General features: G+C 36.9%; 3 protein-coding genes and 1 long non-coding RNA gene across 20 annotated transcripts in view; 2 read left to right on the forward strand and 2 right to left on the reverse strand.

Annotated features, from left to right (window-relative positions):
* The first annotated feature begins 1,861 nt into the window (after positions 1–1,861).
* On the forward strand, positions 1,862–5,753 carry borcs5 (BLOC-1 related complex subunit 5). Of its 2 annotated transcripts, NM_001007052.2 has the most exon segments (6): positions 2,034–2,070; positions 2,284–2,373; positions 2,562–2,705; positions 4,848–5,005; positions 5,087–5,264; positions 5,368–5,753. In NM_001007052.2, coding segments are annotated over 5 exon segments (624 nt in total). In that variant the 5' UTR covers positions 2,034–2,070; positions 2,284–2,315; the 3' UTR covers positions 5,454–5,753.
* On the reverse strand, positions 4,751–6,406 carry LOC147830863 (uncharacterized). The gene is made up of 3 exons (XR_015526438.1): positions 6,197–6,406; positions 5,363–5,449; positions 4,751–5,294 (listed from the first exon to the last, which is right to left on the reverse strand). It is a non-coding gene; the product is annotated as an uncharacterized LOC147830863 (long non-coding RNA).
* Positions 6,407–6,444: 38 nt separating this feature from the next.
* On the forward strand, positions 6,445–15,990 carry rlig1 (RNA 5'-phosphate and 3'-OH ligase 1). 4 transcript variants are annotated; one of them, NM_001008606.1, is given in 7 exon segments: positions 6,445–6,634; positions 6,976–7,093; positions 12,312–12,407; positions 13,268–13,384; positions 13,467–13,664; positions 15,065–15,234; positions 15,317–15,990. In NM_001008606.1, coding segments are annotated over 7 exon segments (978 nt in total). In that variant the 5' UTR covers positions 6,445–6,544; the 3' UTR covers positions 15,506–15,990.
* cep290 (centrosomal protein 290) overlaps positions 15,742–18,829 on the reverse strand; it is a 66,018-nt gene continuing 62,930 nt past the window's right edge. For all 13 annotated transcript variants that reach the window (XM_087310881.1, XM_087310874.1, XM_087310880.1 and 10 more), the window contains 1 exon segment: positions 15,742–16,181. In XM_087310881.1, coding sequence (XP_087167007.1) covers positions 16,002–16,181 — 180 coding nt within the window. In that variant the 3' untranslated portion in view covers positions 15,742–16,001.

Genomic DNA, 18,829 nt, shown 5'->3' on the forward strand with positions numbered 1-18,829 from the left:
CAATGGTAGTTTTGGTTACATTTCACAGTGGAAAGATTGACACGCGGGTTGGCCAATCAAATGTGGTTTTTCGCTTCTCACCGACATGGCTGATGATCCCAGTTAGAGGGTGGATCTCAATCGCATGTTGCTGCATTGTGTGTAATCTAGTTGTTCCTTGAAGACATAGATGAGATTGAGATGTTCTCTAGGGCTTTTAGAGTTTCTTTGAGAGAGGTGAGGACTTTTATGGAAGTATATTAAAATATGGAACATGAATGCTTTCATAAAGTCTAAAACAAAAGGCAGTGGCAGTGGAGATATTATCTAATTAGATGTAAAAACAAATAAGGGGAGGAATTCTAAGAATTTTTCTAGATATGCAGCATGTATGAACATCACAGATAAAAAAAAACTGTTATAAAATGGTGGCTGTTTTAAATAAATCTACACTTGTAATAACTACACATGTACTACAAATGTACTAACCAATATTAATTGTACTGCTTCATGTATGTAGACTTTTTGGCTAAAATATTTGACATTCAGAATTCAGAATTATCCTGCGATTTATTTGGTCAAAATCTAATTAAGATGGTGTTCATGATCCATTAAAAATATTCTAATAACAAATTATACTTTTTCTCTTACACGCCGATTTACTATGACATCTCATTTTTAGTATTATTTTTAAAAAGGGATATATAATGTTTCCCAATACTGTTGTGGCCGAAAGGGTACTGTGTAAAACATATGCTGGATAAGTTGGCGACCCCTTATAAATAAGGGACTAAGCCAAAGGAAAAAGAATGATATATAATGTAGCAAATTTTAGACATGTCTATATGTTACATATCATTACTTGTTTCAAATTGAATAATTAAAAATATATCATTTTCCCAGAGAAAAATGGCTTGTGGCTGGAAGGGCATCCCCTGCGTAAAAACCTGCTGAATAAGTTGGCAGTTCATTCCGCTGTGGTGACCCCAGATTAAGAAAAGGGACTAATCCGAAAAGAAAATGAATGAATGAATGCAATATTTTATTGTTAATTAATTGTTAATTATTAATAAAATTGTTATGATTATTGTGGAGTTTGCATGCTGTCCCCGTGTTTGCATGGGTTTTCTCCGGGTGCTTCGGTTTCGCCCACAGTCCAAAGACATGCGGTACAGGTGAACTGGGTAAGCTAAATGGTTCGTAGTGTATGAGTGTAAATGAGTGTGTGTGGATGTTTCCCCGAAATGGGTTGCAGCTGGAAGGGCATCCGCTGTATAAGACATGTGCTGGATAAGTTGACGGTTCATTCCACTGTGGTGACCCCGGAATAATAATAAGCTGGAAAGAAAATGAAAGAATGAATGTTATGAGTATTAGGGTAATATTATGTGCATTTAGACCTTTTTTTTCGTTTGTTTTTACAGCAAAACGTTAGCCATTTATGCCAAGTGTGTAAACTTGGCAAATGACAAATAAAAAACTTGACTACATTGGGTCATCACTGAAATTAAATGAGCTAAACTACATGTCATTCAAAAGAGATAATGCATGAATGTAAATTCAACCAGATAATTCACCATATTTTTATTTATTTTAATTCGTCTTCGTTTACGCACTTTTTCTTCGCTTTTCCAAAGATCGCTTTATATTTTTTTATCCCATTTGTAAACTAAATTCAATGATACGAGATTGAATAGAGCGTAAAACTCGTTCATGCACGAATTTTTTTATTTTTTTATTTTTTTTTATTTTTATTTTTATTTTTTTTTTCAAACAAACTTTTATTTGGAAAAGAAGAAATTTACAATATAACTCAGGAAGTATCGTTCATGCACGAATGGTCACATGTAAACAAAACAATGACGTCATCATCACGCGTCTCATGATTTTCAAACCGGATGTTTCATTTGCAGTTCTGTACGACTGTAATCTTATTTTACTTTTTTTCATAAACGCTTACACTTGCAGGTCTATGGTAAAATGTCTCAGATTTATCTATCTTTAGCTAAAATGTAAAGCAATAGCAAGCCGCTCAATCCCGTAAACAATACACATTTAGACTGCAGCTTAACAGCTAAACACAACATCTAGGTAAGTGTTGCATGCCTGTATCGTATTTAAAGTATCTGTGTCGTAAAATATTAGGAAATGAAACTATATATGCCATCATTTGTATTAGCTGTATTACATTTGTATTATGTACATACGCATACACACATAAAAAGGATAATTATTGTTCTAAATGAATAATGTAATGTATTCATATTCATATCAGCTCTACGTTTCATTTTGTTTTGAATTCAGGGTTTACGTTGACTGCATAGCCGAAGTGCAACATGGGTGCTGAACAGAGTGGAGATGCAGATCATAAACATTCAGACTTCAGTGCTTCAGGTACTAAACCTTACATCATTTCCACTCCAAAGATATTGTGCTCATTATTGAAGAGAAATATGCTACACACAGCAATGGTATCTATCTATATCTGGCATATTGACATATGCCTGTGATAATGCAGTTGTTTTCTGTCTTACGTATTTTGTCAATTTTATCTATCAGTAAATTCTGTCTCGTGTTTTCAGTTGTACCCTCTCCAGCTAAGCATAGAGCCAAAATGGATGACATAGTAGTGGTTGCTCAAGGAACACAGTCATTACGAAACATCCACAATGATCCTGATGTAATAAAGCTACAGGAGATTCCCACCTTTCAGCCTCTACTGAAAGGTAAGCAGCGGTGGAAATGCTAACTAGTTATGCTGTTCATGTAGGTTTGGTATCAGGGATTGACATTAGCATTTAGGTTTTAGATCAGGAAGAGCCATTTCAGAAAGGAGGTTAAGTTGAAACTCTGTGCCAGTGTGGATAAACTATTCTTGATGAAAATTGAATGTGAGTTATTATCAAGTATACAAAAGTCAAAGTTCATACAAACACTTGTGAATTACCGCTTCAGTGGGGTGTAAGTAGCATTGTTATCAGCAATAAGGTGTTATAACACGACTGAATAGAGACCAGCTTTTCCAGAGCTTGCTCTTCTCACATTTTCTGTGTCATATCACTTTAGAACTAATTTTCAATAAAAAAGAAGTAAATATTGTAAAAGAGGAATTCCCTAATGAGTGTTTGATGAGGATAAAAAAGTAAACTTTAATTTTTTTATCGTAATTTATTATCATATTATTGCATCATGTTGGTGTACAATACTGAGGTGCAAATATTATGAATCTGTAATCTATAATGTGTATCTATATAGATTACTTTAATTAAATAGACGTTTATTTATTTACACTTATTGCAAAGAACTGCTACTTTTACCTGGTGTACAATATATAATTACATATGTAAATTTAGATCTTAAATATCAGTGAGAGAGTAGGATAATTGCACTTTAATCACTTGAAATATAAGGAAAAAAACACTTAAAAAATATTATTATATATATTTTTGCAGTTCATAGATAACATGAAATTGAACAGCCTTTTAGTTCAGTAAGCCACTGTTCTGCCAGTTTTCTTCTGTTATATTATAACAGCGAAAAGAATGAAACGTGTCTTTTATGTCGCTGTCTTGGTGAATTATCATATTGGAGCTCTTGAGGACTTGTTGTTGTTGTGGTGTATTTTCAAGTTTACTTTGCATTCAGCACTGTTTGATAAAAAGTTGCAAAATATATATATTTTTTTACATTTTTATTATGTGCAATTGACATATCTGTCTTTAAAGTGTTTATCCGAGTATTGATTCAAATGCCTACAAACAAATAAGAGCTAAACTTAGACATGTTTATATGTTTATTTTAAACTTCAATATTATAAATGTACTAACTGACTAGGTTCTGTTTGCATTTATTTACAGTGTCCTGCTTTAACATAAGAATCCACTTTACCCGATTTCAGTAAAACAATCAAATCAACCCAAAGCAAAAGACTTTTATTTAATATAGAGATTAATGTGGTTTATGTTTTACTATTGTGGTTTCTTCACCATTTGGGCTGATCACCCCCCTAAACAAATGATAATCAGCTGTAGAATGGGAAACATTATACTCAAAGGGTGTTTGGAATTCATTAGGAGAGCACACTGCTGTAACAGCAGGCACAACTACATTTACATTAGGGGAGTAAATTATAATGGTAATGTAAATGTAAAGGTTTTTAGTTTAAGATGCTTTGGGGTTTATCTCAACTCTGCTGAACCCAAATTACTTCCACTTTGTGTACATTGTGACTGCTGTGCTGCAATAATTTTTTCATCAAAATCACGTGCTGACTTTTTCTTACAACCGTATACTTTACAGAATCAGCTGAGAGGTTGCTGCCCTCAGGAAAAAAATGAATTTCATTACTTTGTGAAAACAATAAGTCAATAAGAGCAGCATTTTGTACTATATACACTCTCCGGCCACTTTATTAGGTTTATTAGGTGCTTTATCTGGTGATGTCAGAGGAGAATGGCCAGACTGGTTCAAGCTGATAGAAAGGCAACAGTAACTAAGGGCGTACTCACACTATGTACAGTTGCCTTGAACCATGCCGAAGCATACTTGTCCCCTCTCCCCTCTGCCCCGACGGCCTGCACTCACATAAGGTGCCTTCGACTTCATGCAGCGCTGCGCAGATCGATTAAAAACTTAACTTTTCTTAAAGCGGTGCATGCTGGTTAGAAATTTTGTCCTTATTGATGCTGCACGGATCCTGCATGACTGTCACATGGTATGGCAAATGGATTATGGTTTGAATTATCAGTCAGTAAAAAAAAAAATCATTTGGGATGATGCACTACACAGTTAAGTGAATAGTGTGTCATTTGGGAAGTAACTAATATATGAATCCTAATTTGATCCTAATATTGTTGTGATCCTCTCAGGTGTTCTCAGTGGACAAACCTCCCCCAGCACTGTGTGTTTAGAAAAGCTGGACTCAGCACAGGTCCTGCAACTGTGTGTCCGATATCAGGATCATCTGCACCAGTGTGCGGAGGCTGTTGCATTTGACCAGAATGCTTTGGTTAAGAGGATCAAAGAGGTATTCGCCATCATTTCTAATCAGCAAAACAATTTCAGAAAGCACATCCAAAATACTTAATAATGTGTGTGTTTTTTTCAGATGGACCTGTCAGTCGAGGCGCTGTTCAGCATCATGCAGGAAAGGCAAAAGCGGTACGCCAAATACGCCGAGCAGATCCAAAAGGTCAATGAGATGTCGATGATTCTGAGACGTATTCAGATGGGGATCGACCAGACTGTACCACTCATGGAGCGCCTCAACAACATGCTGCCCGAGAGTGAGCGGCTGGAGCCCTTCTGCATGAAACCTGATGGAGATAGCAAATAAAAGTTTTAGTGTGTTGATACTGATTGACTTTGATACTGATTGACCTACCTCAGGTCTCTTCTGGATGTTACCAATGGAGCGCATCACTTTTGCACTGGATTGCTTATCGTATGCCTGGATCAGGTGTTTTCTGGCCTAAATGAAGTTACATGGTACAAAAGATGAAATTATATTACTGAAAATGACAATTGTGTGTGTGTGTGTGTGTGTGTGTGTGTGTGTGTGTGTGTGTGTGTGTGTGTGTGTGTGTGTGTGTGTGTGTGTGTGTGTGTGTGTGTGCGCGCTCTGGTACATATTTACTCAATAGGCTTAATGGAGTGCTCTTGAAGGGCATGACAACATTCAGAATGCTATTCAATGAGAAGTCATTAATGCATATGATGCTCTTGCACTTAGGGTTGTCTGCAGACTCTCTGTAATTAAAGTTGTTGGCATTACAGTTTCTGTTTTCATGAGAGATTTATTAAACACAATACTTTTTTGGCATGGGATTTGAAAAAAATATATTGATGAATTTGGGGGTTGCACAATATATAGTGTATATGTATAGTGTATCTTGTGTATAGGTATAGTATGCAGTGTATCATGTCTGTATATGTATGGAGTATGGAGTGTATCATGTATATGTAGAGAGTGTGCATATGTGGAAAAAGTGAAGCGCTATGAATACTTTCCGGATGCACTTTAGTTTTTTTTTTTTCAATGATGCAGTTAATCATCCACAACCTTGACAAACCAAGCGAGCAGCATTTTAAATTTCAACAAAGACCACAGTTTCAGGTAAAAATAAACAAATAAGCATTTGCTGGGGCAGATTTAAGTTTGTGTGTAAACTATCTCTTTAACTGAACTGGACATATTTATTTTCCATTCAAAACTTACAAAAATAAGCAAAAGTCGAGAGTCAACATGGCGCTCCCCTTAGACGACACGCTCCATGTAGAATAGAGCTTGTTATTTTAAAGCAGCCTTCGTTTATTTCTGAGTTCAACTATTTGAAAGTACAATTTAAAACAGATGTAGTTTTAAACAAGTCACATTGCGCCATTATGAAAAGTCTCCGTTCCAATAGATGGCGACAAAGATCAGAACATGACACACTAAGGAACGAGAGGAAATCTGAACAAAATAGCACAGGGCGCATGGCTGATCTGATAATGTGTTGATGTCATCAGTCCATAGTAATTCTGCAAAGCAACTTGACAATCGAGCTGATCAACAGCGGTAATAATGCGGCGTCTGGGTTCAGTGCAGCAGAAGATTCCATGCGTTTTCCTGACGGAAGTGAGAGACGAACCATCCAGAAAACGCGACTGTCAGGTGGGTAAAAAAATCGGTATTTTTCGTCAGTGTACACGTTATATTAAATCACTAAAGTGATTATGAGCTAGGGAAAGCATTACTAAATAGGCCTTGCCTACTGTCAATATCACTGCTTTGTATTTGTTTTGTTTTAACTCGCGCATGACAGAGACACTGTCAGAATGTAGACAATACGTTTATTTAGAAAGCACGTAAAAAAGTGACTGTGGTAAAAGTGCTATTTAATCACATTAAACTATAAAAACAACAATGAATGGAAATTGGTTGTGGATGAGGATAGTGTATAGGTTTGATTGTTAGCTGATCTGACATGCTCTCATCCTCTTCTGCCCGTGCAGCAGTTTCAGGTTGTGGCTACTGAGAATGTGAGCCCTGCTGCTCTGGCATCAGATGTCCACTGTGCTGCAGCCACTGAGAAGGTTGACGGGACATGCTGCTATGTCACCACATTCAATGGTACAATCTGGATCCTAAATAAGTCAACATTTGTAAAATGTTTGTTGTTGTTGATTTATTGTTGATTTAAACATTAATCTCATATATTTACATCCAGTCATTTGGCAGATGCTTATATCAAACATCTCTCTCTCTATACACCCCCAGCCACTTTATTAGGTGCACCTTACTAGTACCAGGTTAGACCCACCTTTGCCTCCATAACTGTCTTAATCTTTTGTGGCATGGATTCAACAAGGCAATGGAAATATTCCTCAGAGATTTTGGTCCATATTGACATGATAGTTTCACACAGTTGCTGCAGAGTTGTCAGCTGCACATCCATGATGGAAATCTCTCGTTCCACCACATCCCATATGCTCTATTGGATTGAGACCTGGTGCCTGTAGAGGCCATCAGAGTACAGTGAACTCATTGTCATGTTCAAGAAACCAATCTGAGATGATTCACGCTTTATGACATGGCGTGTCATCCTGCTGGAAGTAGCCATTAGAAGATGGGTACACTGTGGTCATAATGGGATGGACATGGGCAGCAACAATACTCGGGTAGGGTGTGGCACTGACACGATGCTCAGTTAGTATTAATGGGCCCAAAGTGTGCCAAGAATATATACCCCACACCATTACCACCAGCCAGTGGGGTTTTTCTGCTGCTGTAGCCTATCTGCTTCAAGGTTCGATGTGTTGTGCATTCAGAGATGCTCTTCTGCATACCTCTTTTGTAACGAGTGGTTATTTGAGTTTCTGTCGACTTTCGAACCAGTCTGGCCATTCTCCTCTGATGTCACTGTATATTTTCTCTTTTTCGGACCATTCTTTGTAAACCCTAGAGATGGTTGAGCATAAAAATCCCAGTAGATCAGCAGTTTCTGAAATACTCAGACCAGCCCGTCTGGCACCAACAACCATGCCACCTTCAAAGTCACTTTAATCATCTTTCTTCCCCATTTTGATGCTTGGTTTGAACTGCAGCAGATCGTTTTGACTATGTCTTCATGCCCATTGAGCATGCATTGTTTTGCTGCCTTGTGATTGGCTGATTAGAAATTTGCGTTATCGAGCAGTTGGACAGATGTACCTCATAAAGTGGCCAGTGAGTTTATATCATACTAGTACTGGAATAATGATGCAGGAAATTCAGCATTAAATCACATGGTTAAATTAAATTTGAAATTACATTCAATAAGAAAACAGATATTTTAGATCGCAATAACATTTTCACATCTTGACTGTTTTTAATGTGTTTTTAGATAAATAAATACAGGCCTTGTGAGCAGAAAAAGCTTATTTTACAAAATTACAAAAATCACAATATTCACAAAATTTGATTAGTAAATGTGTAGTTTAGGTTTATGGGTGCTTATGTACACACACACACACACACACACACGGTTATGTGAAAGTTTGTAAAAATCTTAATAATTTTGACAAAATAAGAGAGATAATACAAAAAAGCTTTATGATATGTCTTTAGTACTAAGAACTAATGGTTTGTACATATAAACATGACATTATTCAAATAACCCCTGCACTGAGCGATCTCTTGGTTTTTAATGCCAAGTGTGGTTAACAGATGATCTACGACGGTTCTTTTCCTTTGTGATGATTATTCATGAGTCCCTTGGTTTGTTGTGAACAGTTAAAGTGCTGCAGTGCTTCAGAAAAATCCTCCATATCCTGCAGATTATCCAGTTTTCCAGCATCTTCTGCATATTTGAACCCTTTCCAGCAGTCACTGTACGATTTAGAGATGATTTGAGATCCACCTTTTCACAATGAGGGACTCCAACACCACTATTAAAAAAAACGATTAAAGCACTCACTGATGCTCCAGAAGGAAACATTAAGAGCTGGTGGGTGAAAACATTATGAATTTGAAGATCACAGTAAATTGTAGTTAATTCGTCTTCCAGGAATTATGCAAGTATCTTCTGCTGCTTCTGAAGAGCAGCACTAAAAGGAAAACATTTCAACAGAAAAAGAAAAACTGGGAACGCTTCATTCTGTTCAAGTGTTCACCAACTTAATGTTCTAAACGTTTCCTTCTGGTAAATCAGTGAGTGTTTGAACTTTTTTTTAATAATTCTGTTTGAGTCTCTCAACTATCTGCTGTGTGGAAAGATTCATCGGTATGGAAAAATCACACAGTCACTTCTGGAAAGAGTTCAAACATGCAAAATATGCTGGAAAACTGAAGAATCTGGAGGACTCAGCCGGCACTTTAACTCTTCAGAAAAAACATGAGACTCATGCATAGTAGGTCACAGGTCATCCAGGTAACCCCACACAGTCTTATAAATCAGAGGGTTATTTAAATAATGTAATCAATTTTTGGTCTTGTGGACCAGTCTGTATGTAATGTTGTATGTATGTATGTATGCATGCATGTGTTTTTTTTTTTGTTTTTTTTTTACTCAGGACAGTATTAAAAAAAACATAACAGGATCTCTTATTTTGAAAATGATTCACGTTTTAAGATTCTGTACTGTAGATACTGTATGCACATATTTAGACCACCACCAGCCTGAACCATTGATACAAGGCAGGATGGATCCATGCTTTCATGTTGTTGACACCAAATTCTGACCCTACCATTAGAATGTTGCAGCAGAAATCGAGACTCATCAGACCAGGCAGCATTTTTTTCAATCTTGTTTTGTCCAATTTTGGTGATCCTGTGCGATTTGTAGCCTCAGTTTTCTGTTCTTAGCTGACAGGAGTGGCACGCCGTGTGGTCTTCTGCTGCTGTAGCCCATCCGCCTCAAGGTTGGACGAGTTGTGCATTCAGAGGTGCTCTTCTGCATACCTTGGGTGTAACAAGTGGTTATTTGAGTTACTGTTGCCTTTCTGTCAGCTCGAACGAGTCTGGGCATTCTCCTCTGACCTCTATGGAGTCAGAAAAGACTCGAAAGTAATTCACGCAAAAGACACGATGTACACATGCGTAGCCAAATTCACGTGCATAAAATCAAATTCACTTGCGTAAAATATTTATTTATATTCACACAAAAAATTTCACGTGCACAAAATAAAAATACATTTTTATAAAATACGTTTCACAAATGCAAAACACCATTTGCAAATGTATAAGAGTGTACAAAAAGTTTTGAATGTTTAAAACTAGCGAGTTCATCCTGAATGAGAATGTGCAAATCCTCTTTTACGTACGACTCCCCCTGGATACGTGTGTGTGTAATTTTGAGACTTTCCTGCCAGAGTCAGGGCAACTCGTACCTTTCAGCCAATCAGATGAGAGCTTGAGTCGATGACACCAACTCTGCGCTTCATTTGCGCAGACTGTTCCTCTCCAGTATGGCGAACGGAGAAAGCATCAGGCGCACTTTTTTCATTTATTTGACCATAGCCTCACTCTTTTTATTCAATATTTTGTCGCAGCCCCATGAGCAAACTGTAGCCTCCGAATCATAACAGCACCATTGTGGTCCAGCGGTCAGCATGTTGCGTTACCATGCCGTCGACCCGTGTTCGATCCTCACCTGAGTTAATCTTTTTTTTTTTCCCCCAAGTCGCATAAATTACCTTTCTTCTCCATTTTGATGCTCGAATTGAACTGCAGCAGATCATCTTGACCATGTGTACATGCCTAAATGCATTTAGTTGCTGCCATGTGATTGACTGATTAGAAATTTGCGTTAAGGAGCAGTTAGGATAGGTGTACCTAATCAAGTGACCGATAAGATTATATATATATATATATATATATATATATATATATATATATATATATATATATATATATATATATATATATATATTAGGGATGTAACGGTATTGTAAATACCGTCATACCGCAATATTAAATTTTTTCGATATTACCGAAGTCGCATGACTCGGTAAAACTATAGGTCTTCAGAGAAAATTTGCTCAGGCGAATGAAGCGAACGGGAGGTAGCTGAAACTTCATTTCCCATCAGCCCCGGCGTGGCCATAATCCTTTGCGGTCTGTTGTCGCTACAGATCCAGTAATGCGGAAATGGAGTGTGCTGCTAGTAGCGGAGATGAAAAAAAGATGGAAATGATCGAACCTAAAGCGGGTGTTGTCGCCGCGCGCGTGCTGAATAGCGGTGCTGTCGCGCGCGTTCTGATCAGCTGTGTTGTGGCGCGCGTATTGTAAAGCGCCGAGGGGGGGTTGAGCGCGCATACTCAAGAGAGGTGTTTTCGCGCGCCTACTGAAGGGCTGGACTGGACGGAGGTTGTGTCGCGTCGCGGGGGCACTTTTGATCGTTTTGGAAGGGCATTTTCTATCCAAGACTAAAAAGGGCATGTGCACTGCACAGGTTGAGCCCTATGTGTGCACGTGCCTGCAAGTTGGGGAATACGACTAATTACAGTCATGGGGACTGCAGAAACACAGCACACTGTTCAGATTGATGCAGACATTGACTTGTACCGCAAAGAGATCTCTATCTCACTCATGGTTTGTCCTCTCAAGTGGGGGAAAGACAATGCACAACGTTACCCACTGCTGTCAACATGGGCCAAGTCATATCTCTCTTGTCCCAGAAACCTCAGTCCCAAATGAGAGGGGTTTTTTCTGTTGCAGGGGACATTGTAAATACCCAGAGATACCAGCTTTTACCAGATTATAGTTATATGATAATTTTCCTTTAAACCCATCTCTATCTAAGTGAGTGATTAAATGTTGAATGTGATGAGTTTTCAACAATACTAAATTGAAACTTTATTTTTTTACATGGTTTAATAATTTTTTGTTATTAAAATTGAAGTTCCTGTTTCAAAGCTTACAGATAGATGGCTAATTTGTATGTCATTGACACTTTTGGCACTTTTTTGGAGTATTTTCAAAAGTTTTTTTTTTCCTGTAAATGATTCAATAAATACCGTACCGTGACATTCATACCGAGGTATTACTGTACCGTGAAATTCTGATACAGTTACATCCCTTATATATATATATATATATATATATATATATATATATATATATATATATATATATATATATATATATATATATATATATATAAGAGACACAGAGAGAGAAATTGTTAGAAGGTCTGATTATTATTATATTACATTTTTATTTAAGAAAAAATATAGAAAAGGAGAGAAAAAAATATTTCACAATTTTATTATGTTAAAAATAACCACTTAAACACTGAACATTTATTATATTTTAAATTGTAAAAAAAACTGCCTTTAATCTATAATTATTAGTCTATAATGTTTTTTAGGGGAACCATATCTCTGGGCTCGCCTGGATCGGAAACCCACCAAGCAGGCGGACAAAAGATTCAAAAAGTATCAATATTCACAGAAGACCTGTAAAGGTATATTTATATGACCTTAAATTCATGAGCTAATTATATTCTAACGCGGGGGTTCTCAAACTCGGTCCTGGAAGTCCGATGTCCTGCAGATTTTAGCTCCAATTTGCCTCGACACACCTGCAAGAATGTTTGTAGAAAGCCTAGTAAAGACTTCCATTTATAGGACAACTTTCGCAGTTTGCTGCTTTGTGAAGTTTAGTTAGCTTAGTTAGTTTAGTTAGCTTAGTAATTTCTGACTGCGTAAAACCAATAGAAGATTAAAACATGACCTCTCTGGACAGAAATTTAAAATCTGGACAACTTGCTAGCTTTTTAAAATGTCTAATTATCTTGTTCAACCCCCCCCCCTTTTTTTTTAAAGTAGCGCTACAAGAGCTTGATTAGCTAGCCCATGTGTGTAGGAACCTCCAGGACCGAAATTGAGAACCTTTTGTAGTAAAGTGTAAAGAAAACTGCATTTAGACTATAAAGTAGTATTATAGTTTCCGATATAAAATAAGTAACAATTTACAATAAGATGAAATTAATTGATATATTTACTAACATGAACAATGAGCAATACATTTATTGCAGTATCTATTCATCTTTATTGACATCAATGAATATAACTGCTCATGTTAACTCAATGCATTAATTGAAGTTAACAAGTATTGTTTTGGATTGTAATAATTCATTAGTAAATGTTGAACGATGATTCATTAATAAATGCTATGCAACTATTTTTCATCTCTAGTTCAATGTCTGTAAATGCATTAACTAACAAAACCTTATCGTAAAGTGTGACCAAAAATGAAATTACGAAGCAGGGAATAAATACAAAAATGTACACATGATTGTTTATATCCTCTGCTAAATAACAGGGTTTGTGTGGAACGTCAATGAAGATTTCCGAGAAGTGCCTGAATTCTGGATGGCCGCTCACAGAGTACAACACGAGAACGGTCATCCAGTGCCTGATGAACACGGACACATACCTGGTGGGTTGGAGACTCTGAACACACTTTCTCTTCTTGTCGTATGGTTTCAAGCTGTTGTGAATCATGTGTCTGTGTGATGAAGGTTGGGTTCCAGTGGATCACACCAACAAGCAGTACTGCTGGCACTCGTCAGTGGTCAACTATGGCACAGGTGTTGCTCTTGTCCTGAAGACCCACGGGGAGGATGAAGAACAGCTTGAAATCGTCAGCGTTCCTCTGGCAGACCTGATGGAGCAAACACTTGAGCTGATCGGCACCAATGTTAATGGAAATCCATATGGCAAGTATCATGTAGGCTGTCAATCAAACGGGCTTTTATGCTCACCAAGGCTGTGTTAGTTTGACTAGAAATGCTTTAAAATATTAATACTGGGTTTTGATTTTATTTTACTAAATATTAAATGCAATTAATTCCTGGGATCCAAAGTTTAGTTTTCAGCAGGCAAAATGTCTTCACTGTCAGTTGATGCTTGGAAATCATTTTTTATATTTGTTGGTCATTTTACTAATCTAAAACCATAAAACCAAAATCATTTTTGTCAGTTGAAATCAAATGGTAACTGGATTAAAAGGCATATTTAAATTTTCAGCTACAAAACAAGTTTAACTTAATGTATTAAAATAGCTGAAAAAAAAACTTAAACAAAAAAAAAATATATATATATTTATATACACACGATTATCAAACTTTAACCAAAATGATACGAAAAAAATAAATAATTTCCATTTTTGTAGAACTATATGTGAGTAATAGTTCTTTGCATTTTTTGATGATTAATTAATGATGATAACATTTTAAAGATCAAATGTTTGAAAATGCATTTTAAATGTCATTATTGTCACTTTTTTTACAATTTAATCTGTTCTTTATTAGGGCTTTGTCAATTTTCTGTTTAATTGTTTCCCAACTTATTTCTTTTCAGTTAAATATGTAGTTGTTTTTCCCTCACATAAAAAGGGTTAAATGATGGTGAAGTGTCTCTCAGATCAGCTTTGGAGACATGGGCTCATTTCCTCATACAGTATATTGACATGGTCAGTTAAAATGACTGGATGTCACAATTCTATTAATGTTTTTCCACATTGCGAGTGTAAGAGGGCCCGACTGTATGGATAAAATAGTTTTGAAAAGTAAAAATTATAATAAAATCCTTGCCTCACAGCAAGAAGGTCGCTGGTTCAAGTTCTGGCTGGGCCAGTTGGCATTTCTGTGTGGAGTTTGCATGTTCTCCCCATATTGGCGTGGATTTTCTCCGGGTGCTCTGGTTTCCCCCACAGTCCAAACACATGCACTATAGGTCAATTGAATAAACTAAATTGTCTGTTGTGTATTAATGTTTCCCTATACTGGGTTGCAGCTGGAAAGACATCCACTACGTAAAACATATGCTGGAATAGTTAGCGATTCATTCCGCTGTGGCAACCTCTCCAACAGAGACAAAGCCGAAGGAAAATTAATGAATAAGTTAAAACCCAACCAGGATACTGTTGTTCCAAAACTGATAAGAAGATAACTGTCTGAATGAGCAGGTATCAACTGTTTACAATTGTCATTCAAAAAGGAAACTAGGAGAGTAGGATACACAAACCATAAACATTTATGGTTGATAATGCTCTTAAAGTTGTACGGACATGGCTATGTGGAAACCTTTAGGAAGTAACTGACTGTGAAATCTGTAGGTTTGGGAAGTAAGAAGCATCCAGTCCATGTTCTGGTTCCCCACGGGGTTCTGCGCATCCGGAACCCTCCAGCGGTAGAATTCCAGGAGATTTGTTCCTGGTTTCAGGAATGCCAGGAGGGACGAGTGGAGGGCATTGTTTGGCATTGTGACGATGGGATGCTTATCAAGGTAAAGATCACTCTTTTGTTGCACAATTTCTAAATCTTTCACAATTTCTCCATATTAAATCATATTGATTCTCGTTCTCCAGATTCACCGCCATCATCTAGGTCTGAAATGGCCAGTTGCCGACACTTTCCTGAACACCAGGCCGGTGGTCGTTCATGTTGACGAATCAGATGCTGATCCATGTGCTTCCGAGAAGGACTTGTTTAAATCGTTCTCCAGCGTAAACAGACAAACTTTCAGCAGCGTGCGGGACATTCAGTTTGAACCCTGATCACATAAAATTAAACTACCCAACATTCCTTCTCAATCTGGCTTTGGCCAGAGTGAAGAACCTTCGCCAACACTTTATATTTGTCAAAACTGCCTGTAGCGAGTTCTCTTCGACATCGTGCTTATATATGCACTTAGGCATGTGATGTTTGCAAATGCTGTGATTTATATTTTGCACTTTTTTTCTTTTTTAATTAGTAAATGTTTTCAAACAGGGTTCTGAGAATAGTTCAGGAATAATTCCAACAAATCGTTTATTACTGTACATCTATACAGTCTCAAAATTGAGGCAGTGACTGACTTGTTGTACTTCAGTTTCAGTTCTTGCTTGTAAGGCCACAAATACAAAACCTACTAGTGTAAAACCTACTTTCTTATGAAAATGTCTTAATATTTACAAAAAATAAATATGCAACTACCAATTGTTAAATGTACAAATATTTAGCTCCTAACTTTGCAGTAAAATTAAATCCAGTGCCCTGATGATCTGATATCTGCTAGTTGATAGACACATCAGGAATTGCCACACCAAACTGATCCGAAAGCTTCTTCAGCTGTTCCTCCAGAACAATGTTCTTCTTCACCTCCAGGTTGTAATTGAATTTAAGATCCTCAAGTTCCTCGAAAAATGTTGGGTCAAAGTGTTTCAGCTCTTGGGTCAGTTTCCTCACTTCATCCTAAAATGAAAGCATTTATAAATTTAGCTGACAATCAACAATTAAGGAGCAAAACAGAATGAGGGGGACAAATGAGAAATATTAGACATCATAAGATGATACCAAGTGGTTAAAAACACATTAATAAAATTGCTTGTAATGTGACATAATTGCTTATTGCTTTGATTAATAAGGTTGCATTTACACTGCAGATCTCGATGGTCAATTCCGATATTGTGACTGTATGTGATTTTTTGATGACCTGCTTACATCATCTTTTAAAAGTGACTCATATCCGATTGTCTGCATTTACACTGCACACAAAGACAAGACGCAATGACCAGGAAAAAAGCGCGGGTGCTGACTGATAAGAAACAGCTGACAATAAAAGAGCGCTGTTTTCTCAGTTACTGAAACCTTTGCAGGGTTTAATTTTTTAAAAATGAAGTTGTTTTCCTGTAGTTTATGATGGAAAAGTTCTCATGCGGCCATCTTCATGGCATTTTAATGTCATGTCCATGGTATGATTTATGCACGTGATGTATGCGATAGTTTTATATTAGTTTATATTGATTACATGGTAGGCGACGCAGTGGTGCAATAGGTGGTGCTGTCGCCTCACAGCAAGAAGGTTGCTGGTTTGAGCCTCGGCTGGGTCAGCTGGCGTTTCTAAGTAGAGTTTGCATGCTGTCCCTGTGTTCGCGTGGGTGCTCCGGTTTCCCCCATAGTCCAAAGACATGCGGTAAAGGTGAATTGAGTAGGCTAAATTGTCCGTAGTGAATGAGTGTGTGGATGTTTCCCAGAGATGGATTGCCGCTGGAAGGGCATCCGCTGCATAAAAACGTGCTGGATAAGTTGGCGGTTTATTCCGCTGTGGCAACACCGGATTAATAAAGGGACTAAGCCGAAAAGAAAATGAATCAATGAATGGTTACATGGTAGATATTGCACTCTCTCTCTCTCGTTAACAAGCTGAAATACTTGTGCTATATTAGTCTGTTCTGAAATGAAAGCGCCAGAGTTGAGGTCTTTCACTATGGTTTTTATTGATGCGCGACTCGCATTTGGTAGGTGAAAATCCAATCTACCTGCTGTTACTGCAGACACTAGGGCACAGATCCGATTCATATCGGAGAAATTTCCCACATATGAACAAGAATCTGATTTGAGTAAATCGGAATCAATGTGATTTTTTCCTGCTTACATATATACGGACCGAATCTGATGTGTGCCACATGACAGAAAAAAATCGGAATTGAGTCACTTGAACCATGCAGTGTAAATGCAGCCTTAGTGTTGTTGTCCCCTGACAGATGTGATGTGGTCAGTTTTGGGTCACAGAGACAAACAGTAAAGTATTTTGTCAAATATGGCCACAGTAGCAGTTTAGCATTATGTCTTAATATTTGTTAAGGCAGTTAACACTCACTGGTTTTGATATCCTTGGCATGATCCAAGGAATCTTTCAAGATCAGTGCCATTAATATATGGAATACTAATTTAACCCTTCTATTAGCCTAAAATTTGATAACTTTCCCCACTGAGGTCAATTTGACCTTACCACTTAAAACCTTGAAACCAAGCTTTGTGTCAAGAAATTGATGTTTTTTGTTGACAACATGGATATGCCTTTAAATAAACCATGTATTTATAAAGGGAACAAAATTGAAAATAGGCAATGATAAAAGTGTATCATTTGTAAGTCTGCATAATAATAGTTTCAGAATGGATATTGCAATGTATGCATCCACAATTGCATAGATATGCAATGTTGAGTTAGGGTTGTATTTTTTAGCAAAAGTCGCAGTTCAGAACACAAGACTTGTGGAATCCCTGCAGAGTTTAACCACAACGGAGTGAAATGTTATAGTTTGCATGTTTTTTTAAGGCCTGAGAGAGATTAAAGTATTCAGGCAAAAGACCCTTTGATATTTGGAAGTTTATTAAAGAATAATTCTATTGCATTATGTTTACAATAAAGAATCAGCAGTGTCATTTTGACGTGTATATACATATTATTGTATTATTTTCATCTATGCCTCTAACTTATTAATAACACTGTATGCATCATTCACTTCCCTACAGAATCATCCCAATCAATCTAAAAGAATACATTCGGTAACACTTTAGGGACCAATGCTCACAATTAAATAATTGCATACTAGCATGCATGTTATGGAGATAATGGCTGCTTATTAGTAAGACTACATATTCTGCATGATCTTATTCTACATCTTTAACATAATCCCTAAACTAACTTAATATCTATTTAATGAGCAAATTAGGAGTTTATTGAAGCAAAAGGCGTAGTTAATGGTTTTCTATTAGCGAAAGTATATGTTAAAATAAAGTGAGACTAAAAATTCTTTCCAAAACGTGCTATTCAATCATTTGGTGATCTTGTAGATATAGTATATCACAATATATTTAGCAGAAAATAAAATATTGCAATGTCAGATTTTTCCAATATCGTGCAGACCTAATCATTTGACTCGATATACAGCTCAAAATCTAGCGACCTGTTTTGGAATTTTTCTAAACAAAAATATCCATTATTAACAGTATTAGAGATGGCGCTATGGAGGTAACCTCAGGCCAAATTCAGCCCAAAACGTTGCATTGCAAAGATGCATTCTGATGTCTATTTTGCCAAATTATTCACCAAATTT

This window comes from Danio rerio, chromosome 25, assembly GCF_052040795.2.
Source record: "Danio rerio strain M-AB ecotype USA chromosome 25, GRCz13ab, whole genome shotgun sequence".
Classification (NCBI taxonomy): domain Eukaryota; kingdom Metazoa; phylum Chordata; class Actinopteri; order Cypriniformes; family Danionidae; genus Danio; species Danio rerio.